We start from the raw sequence: 15,126 nt of genomic DNA, 5'->3' as shown, positions 1-15,126 counted from the left end.
CAGTACAAATTGTAACACAAAATGAAATGTGCAACAGTATACAGGGTATCTGATTCGAGAAGGAGCATGGAATGATATATGTTGTTCACACATAATTCACTCCACTTTTTGTCCTCTCACCATGGAGAGCATTAATTAAATGAATGCTGTAGCTCATTTGTAGAGAAGCATCAATGGGTAAAATGTGCTTCCTTTAAAGCCTGGCATTAAAGTCTTCCCTCTGTTGAAAGTGCCAAAACCTACACATCCAAGGCAATGTGAACAGGGATTCAAGAGTGTTATCTATTTTTTGAACGCTGATAAAAGATAAACAATAACAGTGACAATTAATTAATTGTCTTGTAGATTTTGTAACAGCATGAATCAACTAGACCTCATACCTAGTTTGAAAGGTACGAAGAGTCTTTTCATAGTAATATTTTGTGGTATAATCCCAAACACAAGATATCTGAAATATTCACATAAAACAATTTTGATTTTTTTCCCTTGTCAATGTAGTGGAAGACCATACTGCTGCTAGTAAGATATTACTTGCAATGATCATAGAGTCATAAATAAAAACACATTTGCTATAAACACATTGTTCTAATAATGAGTCAAAATGGAAAAAAAAGCAACCTTGAGTTCCAGAATGCTAATAATTCTAATCCTGCATAACTGATGCTAAAATAACATAAAAAATTGCACAGCTTAACCAAAATCTGTGAAATATCTATAAAATAAACACATTCACATAGTACACTATACTTATACCTTTTTTATAAAAACATGTTGGATAGATTCAAGAAGTGTAGGAGTTGTTACGGAATCTGTCCCACCAATTCCCAATCTGCCACCAGCACCATAGCCTGCACATGAAGAAGACAAAGAAAGCGTAAGAGCTTTTTTTTTTTCCAGATAATGCAAAATTTAAAATTTAGAATATATCAATAATGGGCAGCTTTCAAAACAAGACAATGCCACTTGATAACAAAAATTAAATCCGAAAACCACTATATTAGGTATATATATTTTGTGGCATATTACTATAGCATAGGAAATAACTAATTTAACAACAAATGTATAACAAATGATTAAATTAATTATGAACCTCCACCAGAATAAAAGTAGCAAGCTTCCTGAGGGGTCCGGACAAGTGCAGAGGGTGGCATTACTTGCCATTGGGAGCTCCAATGTTAGGCAGGTGATGGAGCCCCTCAGGGATAGGGCAGCTAAGGATGGGAAGAACGCCAATGTGCACTCCGTGTGCATACCGGGGGGAGTCATCCAAGATGTGGAAAGGGTCCTTCCAGATGCCATGAAGGGTACAGGGTGCAGCCAACTGCAGGTGGTGGCTCATGTCGGCACTAATGATGTGAGTCGCCATGGATTGGAAGAGATTCTCTCTGGTTTCAGGCGACTATCTGAGTTGGTGAAGACTGCCAGTCTTGCTAGCGAGATGAAGGCAGAGCATCATCGACAGGACCAATTACAGACCTTTGGTACAGAGCCGAGTGGAGGGTCTGAATCAAAGGCTTAGATGGTTCTGCGACTGTGTGGCTGCAGATTCCTCGACTTGCGCTATAGGGTGGTGGAGTTTCAGGTTCAGCTAAATAGGTCAGGTGTCCACTACACACAGAAGGCAGCTACACGTGTAGCAGGGGCTGTGTGGTGTGGACTGGGTGGTTTTTTAGGTTAGATAGTCTTGGGAAATATCAAAAAGGGCTCCAGTCTCAAAGGGTACAGGGCAAAGAAATGACGAGAATCAACCAAGCAACAGTTGGTATTGTAGTTGTAAATTTTCGTAGCTGTGTTGGAAAAGTACCAGAGCTTGAAGTGCTGATAGAAAGCACTGAAATCATTATAGGAACAGAAAGCTGGCTACAGCCGGAGATAAATTCTGCCAAAAGTTTTACAGAGGTACAAACCATGTTCAGAAAGGATAGATTAAATAAAGTAGGTGGTGGTGTGTTTGTGTCTGTTGGTAGCAGTTTATCTTGTAGTGAAGTTGAAATAGATAGTTGCTGCGAATTACTATGGGTAGAGGTTATACTCAACAGCCGTACCAAAATAATAATTGGCTCCTTCTACCGACCCCCCAACTCAGATGATATAATAGCTGAACACTTCAAAGATAACTTGAATCTCATTACAAATCAATACCCCACTCATACAGTTATAATTGGTGGACACTTCAATCTACCCTCAATCTGTTGGCAAAAATATATGTTCAAAGCCAGTGGTAGACAGAAAACATCTTCCGAAATTGTGCTAAATGCTTTCTCTGAGAATTAATTTGAACAACTAGTTCATGAGCCCACATGAATTGTAAATGGTTGCAAAAACACACTTGATCTCTTAGCCACAAATAATCCTGATTTAATAGAGAGCGTCATGATGGATACGGGGATTAGTGAAAACAAGGTCATTGTAGCGAGGCAAAAACCATATCAACCAAAACCACACAAAATATATCTATTTAAAGCAGCAGATAAAAATTCACTTGATGCCTTCCGAAGAAAGAGCCTCCATTCCTTCCAAGCTAGTTATGTAAGTGTAGACCAATTAGATAGATTCATACCGCATAAGTTAATAAGAGACGGGACTGATCCACCATAGTACACAAAACATGCCAGAACCCTGTTGCAGAAGCAATGAAAAAAGCAAGCCAAATTCAGAAGAATGCAAAATCCCCAAGACAGGCTAAGTTCCACGGAAGCTCGAAATTTAATGCAGACATCAATGAGAGGTACTTTTATTAGTTTCTGCAATGAAATATTGTCTCAAAATATGGTAGAAAACCCAAAGAGATTCTGGCTGTATGTAAAGTACACCAGTGGCAAAAAACAGTCAATACTGTCACTGTGCGATAGTGATGGAAATGTTACTGATGATGGGGCCACTAAAGCGGAATTACTAAATACAGTTTTCTGTGATTCCTTCATGAAAGAAGATAAAGTAAATATTCCAGAATTAAAAACCAGAACAGCTCTTAGCATGAGTGACATACAAGTAGATATCTGAGATGTTGCAAAACAGCTCAAATCACTTAAGAAAGGCAAGTCTTCTCGTCCAGATGGTATACCAATCAGGTTCCTCTCAGAGTATGCAGACACAATAGCGCCTTTCTTAGCAATCTTATACAACCACTCACTTGGTGCAAGATCTGTTCTTTAAGACTGCAAAGTAGCACAGGTCACACCAATATTCAAGAAAGGAAATAGTAGTAACCCATTGAATTACATACCCATATCACTGATCTCTATTTGCAGTAGGATTTTGGAGCATATAGTGTACTCGAACATTATGAATCAACTTGAAGAAAATGACTTATTGATACATAACCAACTCGGGTTCAGATAATATTGTTCTTGTGCAACACAGCTAGCTCTTTCTTCCCACGAAGAAATGAGTGCTGTCGACAAGGGATCTCAGATCAATTCCATTTTCCTAGATTTCCAGAAGGCTTTTGATACTGTTCTTCACAAGCAACTATTAATCAAATTGCATGCATATGGAGCATCGTCTCAGTTGTGTGACTGGATTCATGATTTCCTCTCAGAGAAGTCACAGCTTGTAGTGATAGACGCTAAATCATCGAGTAGAACAGAAGTGAAATCTGGTGTTCCGCAAGGTAGTGTCATAGGCCCTCTGCTGTTCCTGATTTATATAAATGATCTAGGTGATAATCTGAGTAGCCCCCTTAGATTGTTTGCAGATTATGTTGTAATTTACCGTCAAGTAAAATCATCATATGATCAATTCCAATTACAAAATCATCTAGAGAGAATTTCTGTATGGTCTGAAAAGTGGCAATTAGCACTAAACAAAGAAAAGTATGAGGTCATCCACATGGGTAGTAAAAGAAATCTGATAAATTTTGGGTATACGATAAATCACACAAATCTAAGGGCTGTCAATTTGACTAAATACCTAGGAATTACAATCACGAGCAACTGAAATTGGATGGACCAAATATATAATACTGTGGGGAAGGTGAAACAAAGACTGCACTTTGTTGGCAGAACACTTAGGAGATGTGACAAACCCACTAAAGAGATAGCCTACATTAAACTTGTCCATCCTCTGCTGGAATATTGCTGTGCAGTATGGGATCCTTACCAGGTAAGATTGATGGAGGACATCAAAAAAGTGCAAAGAAAGGCAGCTCGTTTCATGTTATCGCACAATAATTGTGAGAGTGTCACTGGTATGAGACGCGAGTAGGGTGGCAGTCGCTGAAACAAAGGCGGTTTTCTTTGCGGCGAGATCTATTTATGAAATTTCAATCACTAACTTTCTCTTCCAAATCATCATCATCATCATCATCATCATCATTTAAGACTGATTATGCCTTTCAGCGTTCAGTCTGGAGCATAGCCCCCCTTATACAGTTCCTCCATGATCCCCTATTCAGTGCTAACATTGGTGCCTCTTCTGATGTTAAACCTATTACTTCAAAATCATTCTTAACCGAATCCAGGTACCTTCTCCTCAGTCTGCCCCGACTCCTCCTACCCTCTACTGCTGAATCCATGAGTCTCTTGGGTAACCTTGCTTCTCCCATGCGTGTAACATGACCCCACCATCGAAGCCTGTTCGCCCTGACTGCTACATCTATTGAGTTCATTCCCAGTTTTTCTTTGATTTCCTCATTGTGGACACCCTCCTGCCATTGTTCCCATCTACTAGTACCTGCAATCATCCTAGCTACTTTCATATCCGTAACCTCACCTTGTTGATAAGGTAACCTGAATCCACCCAGCTTTCGCTCCCATACAACAAAGTTGCTCGAAAGATTGAATGGTGCACAGATAACTTAGTCTTGGTACTGACTTCCTTCTTGCAGAAGAGAGTAGATCGTAGCTGAGCGCTCACTGCATTAGCTTTGCTACACCTCGCTTCCAGTTCTTTCACTATGTTGCCATCCTGTGAGAATATGCATCCTAAGTACTTGAAACCGTCCACCTGTTCTAACTTTGTTCCTCCTATTTGGCACTCAATCCGTTTATATCTCTTTCCCACTGACATTACTTTCGTTTTGGAGATGCTTATCTTCATACCATAGTCCTTACATTTCTGATCTAGCTCTGAAATATTACTTTGCAAACTTTCAATCGAATCTGCCATCACAACTAAGTCATCCGCATATGCAAGACTGCTTATTTTGTGTTCACATATCTCAATCTCACCAAGCCAGTCTATTGTTTTCAACATATGATCCATAAATAATATGAACAACAGTGGGGACAGGTTGCAGCCTTGTCTTACCCCTGAAACTACTCTGAACCATGAACTCACTTTACCGTCAACTCTAACTGCTGCCTGACTATCCATGTAAAGACCTTTAATTGCTTGCAAAAGTTTGCTTCCTATTCCATAATCTTGTAGAACAGACAATAACTTCCTCCTAGGAACCCGGTCATATGCCTTTTCTAGATCTATAAAGCATAGATACAATTCCCTGTTCCACTCATAACACTTCTCCATTATTTGCCGTAAGCTAAAGATCTGGTCCTGACAACCTCTAAGAGGCCTAAACCCACACTGATTTTCATCCAATTGGTCCTCAACTAATACTCGCACTTTCCTTTCAACAATACCTGAGAAGATTTTACCCACAACGCTGATTAAAGAGATACCTCTGTAGTTGTTACAATCTTTTCTGTTTCCATGTTTAAAGATTGGTGTGATTACTGCTTTTGTCCAGTCTGATGGAACCTGTCCCGACTCCCAGGCCATTTCAATTATCCTGTGTAGCCATTTAAGACCTGACATTCCACTGTATTTGATGAGTTCCGACTTAATTTCATCCACCCCAGCCGCTTTATTGCACTGCAATCTATTGACCATTTTTTCCACTTCCTCAAATGTGATCCTATTTCCATCATCATTCCTATCCCATTCTACCTCGAAATCTGAAACATTACTGATCGCATTTTCACCTACATTGAGCAACTCTTCAAAATGTTCCCTCCATCTGCCCAAGGCATCCACAGGATTCACCAGCAGTTTTCCTGACCTGTCCAAAATACTTGTCATTTCCTTCTTACCTCCCTTTCAAAGACTGCTAATTACACTCCAGAATGGTTTTCCAGCAGCTTGACCCATAGTCTCCAACCTGTTTCCAAAGTCTTCCCACGATTTCTTCTTGGATGCTGCAATTATCTGTTTGGCTTTGTTTCTTTCTTCAACATAACTTTCTCTGTCTACCTGGGTTCTGGTATGTAGCCATTTTTGATATGCCTTCTTTTTCCTTTTACAGGCTGCCTTGACTGTATCATTCCACCAAGCTGTTTGCTTCATCCTACTTTTACACACTACTGTTCCACAACATTCTTTAGCCACTTCTAGTACTGTGTCCCTGTACCTTGTCCATTCCTTTTCCAATGACTGTAATTGACTACATTCAACTAACTGGTACCTTTCTGAAACCTTTGCGAATGCATAAATATTTTGTTGACACCCACCGACATAGAGAGAAATGATCATCATCATAAAATAAGAGAAACCAGAGCTCGAACGGAAAGATTTAGGTGTTCCTTTTTCCCAGGCCCCATTCGAGAGTGGAATGGTAGAGAAGTAGTACGAAAATGGTTCGATGAACCCTCTGCCAGGCACTTAAGTGTGAATTGCAGAGTAACCATATAGATGTAGATATAGAAGCTGGTTGCCCTTGCATGGTAGCCATACAGCAGGATCCTTCTGTATAAATGGATCTATGTAAGAGGGATTTCAGATTTTGCTTTTCATTTTGGTACCCTCCAGTAGTTATCACACATGAGGATAGATTCTTGGGGTTCCCTGAAAGATCTTCACAACAGTTTGCTTATGGCACTTAATGAAGGCATAATGCACGAGTTTCTTTCAATTCGATTTAGCCTATGGAGATAACAGAAGCAGAGAATGTATGTGAGATAAACCTCTTATTACACAGTTTACCTGAGGGTAGCTGAAGTAGTAGCTCTAGCACTGAACTGAATGTTTGATCAACAGACTGTTTAACTTATTCCTGACAACCACAGATGGTGCCTTTCCATGTAAGCACAGGGTGTGTTGCTGGTTATGTATACAGAAAAGAGTTAATGTAAAAAAATACATCTTAAAACTATCGTTTTTGAATAGTGTTGATATTCAAGCATCATCAGATACATAAATATTATCAACATGAGAGGGTGGTTTGTTGGCATCAAACATCTACTGATGTGAGTGATGATGGGACATCTGCAAACACTATGACTGTATGGAATAGAGTTCTTGGTGTGAGTGCTGAAGAAGAGAGAGTGGGTTTTAGAGTGGATTTAATCTAGATATAGGCTAATATGAGGCTCTCTGAGAGGACATCGTAAAGAAAGGTAGCTCACTGGACAAAGGAGGAAGAGATGAAGGAAAGTATGGGCAAATATGCGGTTTTTGTTGCATACTCATGTGGGTTTACACAATCAAACTTTCATAAACATAAGTTTATTGGGCTCAGGATTTTGGACAGGTGAAAAGGACTTATCAAGAGGTCCTTAAATAGGTAAGAGTAACAAAGTGTCACAAATCACACGGTGAAGAGAAAGGAAGATTAGGTTTTAAGTCTTGCTTATGATTAGATCAGTTAGTGACATAGCACAAGCCTGAAATGGGTGAAGATGAGGAGAGTAGAGATAATTTAAGGAAATTCTCATTCAGTCTCTCCCCCCCCCCCCCCCCCCCCCCCATCCGCACATAATTTTCAGATTATCTCATGCTGTTTTGTAGCTTGCACTCATCGTGACAATGATTTACACAAACCAACAAAATAGTAAAAAAATGATATAAACGGTTTATTATTTGCAACCACGTAGGATCTATAATGCTGCAGCAAGACCACAGTGGTACAATAGTCTTCGGCTACAAGAATTCAATCACTAAGTACAACGTGGAAGATTAATGTTATTTCTTCAATCCATAACTAAAGAACTCTTTCTATTAGTGTCACCTGACTTTCACTTTAAAACGTGAAACACCATAGCTCTGTGACAGTCTATCGCCCATACCACTGGATGTATCTGATCCTGAATGACAAGTACAGTCACTGGGGCAGCAGTTCAGCCCCTGATAATAATCATAGTTAGAATATACTGAAATTGCTGCCAAATCAGAACAGATCTGCTTTCCTGGTGCTTTCTGAAATAACAGTTGTTAGTATAATGCATTCTTTAAGTAAAAATGTATTCTGTTGTTAAAAATAATTTCAAAGATGACTCATCAGTAGGGACTTGAAATGTAGCATCTATTTTTGGCAAAATTTGCAACTAGTTTTTTAATTTTCATTTTTTTTAAACTAGATGTGCAAATTTAAAAGGTTGTCACACTACAGGTCTCAGAACAAAGCCTTAGTGCTTTGAAATTGACTGTTAAAAAAAGTGGTGATTGAGGAGCTTTTTGACTTCGTTTGCTTTTGGAAAAACTTCAACAGATTTTTCTCCCCCAAAATGGTCTTTGCTTGTTTTCATCTTTTGGCTCTATTTAAGCTTTCAACAAATGATTGCCTCTCTTGAGAAGAAGCACAATTTTCTCGCCAGTGAACAGAGTGCCTCTCTGATAGAAGGTGTTTCTTGACATTATTTTTCTTTTTCCAACCAATTTGATAATTACAAAATCTGCACAGGACATTGATTTCACCCTTAGGTGGGGATTCATTTCCATTCATCTTCTATTTAATAATGCTACAGACTGAACCAGCAGGATACATACTGTAATAATAGAAGTGAAAATAATCTATTCACATGTAAGGGGAAGACTTTCAGTGTGGTCGAAATGGATAGACAGGTTTTGTTTTCTGGTCACTGTAGTGCATACCCTATAAACTGGCAGCCAGCTGTGAGCATGAACAAATTAGTGTTATGACCACTGCAGGATGAGGAGTGGTATTGGGAAACAAGCCCCACTTCCCTCATGCAGAGTAGCCAACATACACCAGTATTCTGTTTTTCTGTGAGAGTATAGTTGATACATGGTCACAGCGATCACCATTCCCTTCTAGTGTTATGAGGCTCATTTTAGAACTCAATGACACACTATGAGTTATTTCTTCACTCATTTCTACATCTACATCTACATCGATACTCCGCAAGCCACCTGACGGTGTGTGGCGGAGGGTACCGTGAGTACCTCTATCGGTTCTCCCTTCTATTCCAGTCTCGTATTGTTCATGGAAAGAAGGATTGTCGGTATGCTTCTGTGTGGGCTCTAATCTCTCTGATTTTATCCTCATGGTCTCTTCATGAGATATACGTAGGAGGGAGAAATATACTGCTTGACTCTTCAGTGAAGGTATGTTCTCGAAACTTTAACAAAATCCCGTACCGAGCTACTGAGCGTCTCTCCTGCAGAGTCTTCCACTGGAGTTTATCTATCATCTCCGTAACACTTTCGCGATTACTGAATGATCCTCTAACGAAGCGCGCTGCTCTACGTTGGATCTTCTCTATCTCTTCTATCAACCCTATCTGGTACGGATCCCACACTGCTGAGCAGTATTCAAGCAGTGGGCGAACAAGTGTACTGTAACCTACAACCTTCGTTTTCAGATTGCATTTCCTTAGGATTTCAAAACAACAAACGATGCACAACATAAAGAATTCAGTAATGGCTACCATGCTATTGCTTGTTGAGGTCGACAGGGTCATGAGTATGGCGGTTCAGGTCCAGGCTCTACTGGTGTTTGATGCAACCACAGTTCAAAAAACCCACCACCTAAAACTCTGATGTGAAAAGTGTCCACGCTATACCAACTTTTGAACTTTAGGTAGCAGACAAATAACGTGTTTCTTTGTTCTTGAATGCTATGTCCAACAGCTGAGTCCATTGCATTATGCGGAGTGTATCTTACGCAGACTATTCAGCCGTTCACAAATGGCATGGCACTGAGCATCACGTGCACTGATACATGTTGTGTTAGTGCACTTTCTATTTTGTAAAGACATTCTTCAGCACATTATCTTTCCACAATGAGTTTTTCATAGATAACACACAATATTAGTAACTGACTATTGGTTACATTTATGATATTTATACGCAGGAAATGAAGCCCTATCTCTATAAAATAGTTCATGTAGATACAATTTTCTATGAAATAGCATTTATAAGGTAATTTCATGTTCTCACTTTCTAAGACAGGATTTGCATCTAAATTTGCATCTATCACAAATGTGAATTTTTCAGGACCCTACTCATCAGGCTATACATTGTCTTCAGTAAAAGGATTTAGATACTAAAACCATGCAACACATGCTGAACTTGCAAAACTATATGAAGATGTGATCCTGCAGCTACGAAGAATAAAATTAGAATGAAATCTAGACCATTAGCTGCTTACAGATGTTGATAAATATCAACGGGGACAGATGAAAAGCCTTGTCTATCTATATGAAGATGGTATCTGTTCTTCCGGACATGTCAGAAAGAACAGACATCATCTTCATATAGATAAGGCTTACCGACCAATAATCTTCTTCAGTGTGGATGCACTCACATTGCTCAAACACTTATGGGAATCGGTAGATTGACTGCCATGAGTAATGAGTATAGTGAGCATGGGCACTACAAATGTAGTGTATGGACAGGAAGTTGGAAGTGTGGGTCTCACAGGGAGCATGCCAGAGATAAGTCCCTGGAGTCACACTATCCTCTGTGTTCTCAGTGGCCCAGTCGGATAGAGCACCTGCCATGTAAGCAGGAGATCCTGGGTTCGAGTCCCGGCTGGGGCATACATTTTCAGCTATCCCCATTGATATTTTTCAATGATTGTAAGCAGCTAATGGTCTAGATTTCAATGAAATTTCATTCTTCATACTTGCAAGATCACCAATGGTATCTGTTGTTTTGGACATGTTTGAACGAACAGATACCATTTTCATATAGATAAGGCTTACCGGCAACTGATCTTCTTCAGTGCGGATGCACTCACACTGCTCAAACTCTTACGGGAATCAGTAGATTGACTGCCGTGAGTAACGAGTACAGTGGGCAGGGGTACTACAAATGTAGTGTGTGGACAGTAAGTTGGAAGTGTGCGTCTCATGGGGAGCATGCCAGAGATAAGTCCCTGCAGTCGCACAGTGTCCTCGGTGGCACAGTCGGATAGTGTGTCTGACATGTAAGCAGGAGATCCCAGGTTTGAGACCCGGTCAGGGCACACAATTTCAATTGTCCCCATTGATATTTTACAATGCTTGTAAGCAGCTAATGGTCTAGATTTCATTGTAATTACAAAACTATTATCAGACATGTTTTCACAAAGTTTTCTTCTACATTTTGACTGAGCCTCATTGTTTCTTGCATTGCTTTAGAATTACAGATCTTTCTTTTTTAACCATCATTGATATTATAGGATCTCAGTTAGAAATGTGTTGACTTGCTTTTATATTTACAGGTATCATAGTTGCTAGCTGCAGAGAAAATAGGATTCAGTTTTCACAAATTGGTTAGTACAAGATACTGTGCACTGCATTAGTTTTTATCAAATGTATATCAACTGATTAAGCCAAGCACAGCTTTAAATTATATCATTAGGTCCCAAATTGTAAACTAAAATATTAGAATTATCTAACAGTCACACAGTTGTTACAATTGAGTGACCAATCTTTTATACGTGTGTTAAGCAACTACAAAATTTACAGTTGCAATCAAAGTTACAGTTGTATCTTTGACACATTCATGTTCCTCAATATTGAAAATGAACATAACATGTTGTTCTAAAAAGGGTACATTGCTGAATTTTTACAACAAATGTGAACACCATGATTCACTTATATATTTGGCTAAATACTAGCATTTTACAGGAAAATAAGTGCAGCTTAAGGTTTGAAAGATGGAAGATTTTTGTTTAATGCCCTGTCAATTATGAAGTCTTTAGAGACAAAGCACATTCTGCAAGGAATGTTTTCTATTTGTTTAGCTTTATTTTGTTTTTACATATGGTCATGTGACACATTGCTTCCAATCCTACTGACAGAATGTTTGAGGACAGTACTGTCAACAACCCAATATGAGCTCTTTGTTATTGTGATTGTGGTAGACGGGAGTACCTGTGGCATGTACTTTCCCATCTGCAGTGACAGCAAAAAGTGTCTGTTCTCCACCAAGAAGCTGAACTGGTCGAAGTGCTGATAAGGCCTCACATGGTGTAGGTAATTTCACCTTTGCTCCTTCAACGCCCCCAAGCTGTCCTCGATGATTATGTCCCCAGCCATAAATTGTCCCACTACCACTGCATGAGAGTGTCCAGTCTTCAGGTCTCCTGTTGCACAACACAATAAAAGCAGTAAATAACCTTCATCACATGAAGTGATAGTAATATCAATGACAACAAAAGTAGGAAAAATGGAAAAATTACAAGAAGATACAACATATATTATTTGTTTCAGTATGCTTCTGGATCAATGGCATTAGAAGAACATGTACTTTTCACTATGATTGCTGGGTAGCTAGCAGTCTGAAGTGTGGTGGAGTTGAATGGAGAGGATAGAGTTAAGGGATGTGCAAGGAAAAAGTAATATAAATAAATAAAAAGATAAATAAAATTACAAACATTGAGAAAGGTCAACAGTGAAATTTTATTCTCACTAAAGAATTTATCTATTATATAATTTTAGTTCACAGCCAGAACCTTGGAATATGGACAGCTGAAAAGGGAAAGTGGGAAAACACTGACAAACAGACATTAGAAGTGAAAGGTCACAAATGTACATACCTGTGCAACCACAGTAGCAGTTGCTCATCATGTTCTTGCTTGAAAATTTCATGATTCTCATGTTCCCAAACTTGTGAATCACCATCTGGAAGTATTTCTGTGATTTTTTTCCTCACCTTGAAGCAAAGAAAAAAAAATAGTGAATTAAATATAATATTCTGCACTATAGTACAATCAAAATAACATCCTCGAGCAATATATCATTACAAAATTAAATACACACTATATTATGTAAAATAATATTTAAAATTATGATCCACATGTTTATTTTTACAAATCTGAAAACAAAACAAAAAATCCTTTTCTTACTCAAAAATAAAATTAGGACTATACCTGCAGAAGAAAATAGATTATTATAATCAGTGACGACTGGAAAAGACTTGTAGTATCACCCAGTGTTGTGTTAAAGTGATACTGTCACACTTATGCAGCTAAACAATACTTATAAAACAGAAACGTTAACAGCACCTATATTGGCTGAATTATAAAGCACAACTTTCTGCATTCTTTTAGTTAGATATGACATTATCCACTGGTTGGCTATACCATCAATTCCATAAATATTCAATTTATCTAGGGGAATACTGTGATTCACATAGTCAAATACCTTAAATAGCTCACAGAAAATATCAACCAGCACTTTTTTATTATTTAATACTTGTAAAGTCTGGTGAGTGAACATGTAAACGGCACTCTCAGTAGTGCAACACTTCTGAAACCAAAACTATGATTTGCTGAGGATATTATTGTTGCTCAGGTGAGATAAAATCTAGAATAAACCACCTTCTCAAAAATTTTGGAAAATGATGTCAGCAGTTATTGACATCTCTATCATCTTTCTTAACTAGGTGTTTGACAATGGAATATTTCAGTCTTTCTGGAAAAATGCCTTGAGTTCATGATATGTTATATATTTCAGATAAGAATGAGCTTATTAAATGGGAAAAAATCTTTAGTGTTCTGTTGAAAAGACTATCAAAATAGGTGAGCTTTTGTTTTTGCGAGAATATATAATTTTCTTAATTTCACAATGAGAAGTTGGTGTTACATTCATATGACTGAATTTTATGACACTTCCTTTTTCAACAAACTGCAGTGCTTCTCATCATTTCTAGCCTTTCCATTCAGTCCCTGATGTCTTGTCTCTTGTTTCACCACATTCCATATAGCCTAAGTCTATTGTTGGAATTACTAATCTCTGACATTATGTGCATGTATGAATGCGCAGGTGATAAAACTGCCATCTATGCATGAGATGGTGGGCTGGGTACAGTGACACCAAGAGTAATTCTAAGAAAATCATATGGGGATGAAGGTAGACGATCAGGAGTGAGCGAAAGAGATAAGGTATCCTGGCATAGGAACTTGTGATAACTGAGGTGATGGAGGATGGATGGTTTGTGGTAACAAAGGCTCTAAACAATATGGGTCTTAACAGCTGAGGTCATTAGTCCCCTAGACTTAGAACTACTTAAATCTAACTAACCTAAGGGCATCACACACGCTACCTGCGACCATAGCAGCAGCGCGGTTCCAGACTGAAGCGCCTAGAACCACTTGGCCACAGTGTCAGCTTTGTGGTAACAGACATAGAGGAAACTGTGCAGTGGACACATCAAAGTTGTCAGATTAGGTGGCAGCTTTCACATGTAGCTCTACCTCTGGTGAGACAGGAATTTCATTAACAGCGTTGGAAAAGCATGTGGTGGGTGGATGTATGAGGTAGGTCTTGCAGTTGAGTCTTCCACAGATATGTGACACATAGGGGCAGAGGGCTGGGAGTTTGAGTGATATAGACACAGAGAAGAATATTATACAGATTGGGTGTGGGAGTTTTTTAGTAGCTGGTTTAATAGCACACCGGAATGCACACTTGAAAATTCAAATTCATAAGTGTGAGCAGTAGCGCTGCAAACACTGTAAACATAAGCACTGGCCTTACAGGCAAACTGCACCAGATAGTGACCAGAGCACAGTACGGAGAACCAATCTAATAAGCAAAAGTCATCTTAAGACAGACACAGAGTTCCAATAGCAAACAACAAGAAAAACCAAGAGAACAGCTGAGTCAGTGTAGCAGGTACAATACAGTATTTAATGATTAATTTAATATAGAGCATACCGACTTTAGCATCCCGTGTAGGCACCTTTATAACCTGGTGTCTGGCAGAGAGCATCATGGGCATCAACCCACACCAGTGTAGCTCACAGATACCTCCGACATTGGCTGTATAATAGTATGGTGGCAGTACAACAGTCAGAAAGATAGTAAGTAGGATAATTTACATTTTACAATACAACAAGATGTAGTTGAAGCCCTAGTGAACCACACAATTCAGTTGTTTCAGTCCTGGGTGAACTTCTCTCTCTCTTTCAATACTTCACAGCATCAATATTTTTTCTGTTTTTAACAGGGCTATTTC

General features: G+C 38.8%; 1 protein-coding gene across 1 annotated transcript in view; it reads right to left on the bottom strand.

Moving 5' to 3' along the window:
- LOC126184598 (E3 ubiquitin-protein ligase HERC2) overlaps positions 1 to 15,126 on the bottom strand; it is an 812,863-nt gene that overhangs the window by 179,668 nt on the left and 618,069 nt on the right. The window contains exons 67-69 of the mRNA XM_049927039.1: positions 12,704 to 12,819; positions 12,039 to 12,250; positions 754 to 848 (exon numbers count right to left, since the gene is read on the bottom strand). Of these exons, the coding sequence (XP_049782996.1) occupies positions 754 to 848; positions 12,039 to 12,250; positions 12,704 to 12,819 (423 nt within the window). The remainder of the gene's footprint in view (positions 1 to 753; positions 849 to 12,038; positions 12,251 to 12,703; positions 12,820 to 15,126) is intronic.

Source organism: Schistocerca cancellata, chromosome 4 (assembly GCF_023864275.1).
Source record: "Schistocerca cancellata isolate TAMUIC-IGC-003103 chromosome 4, iqSchCanc2.1, whole genome shotgun sequence".
NCBI lineage: Eukaryota > Metazoa > Arthropoda > Insecta > Orthoptera > Acrididae > Schistocerca > Schistocerca cancellata.
The sequence above is the reverse complement of the archived record's forward strand: the minus strand, read 5'-3'. Positions and strand labels throughout refer to the sequence as shown.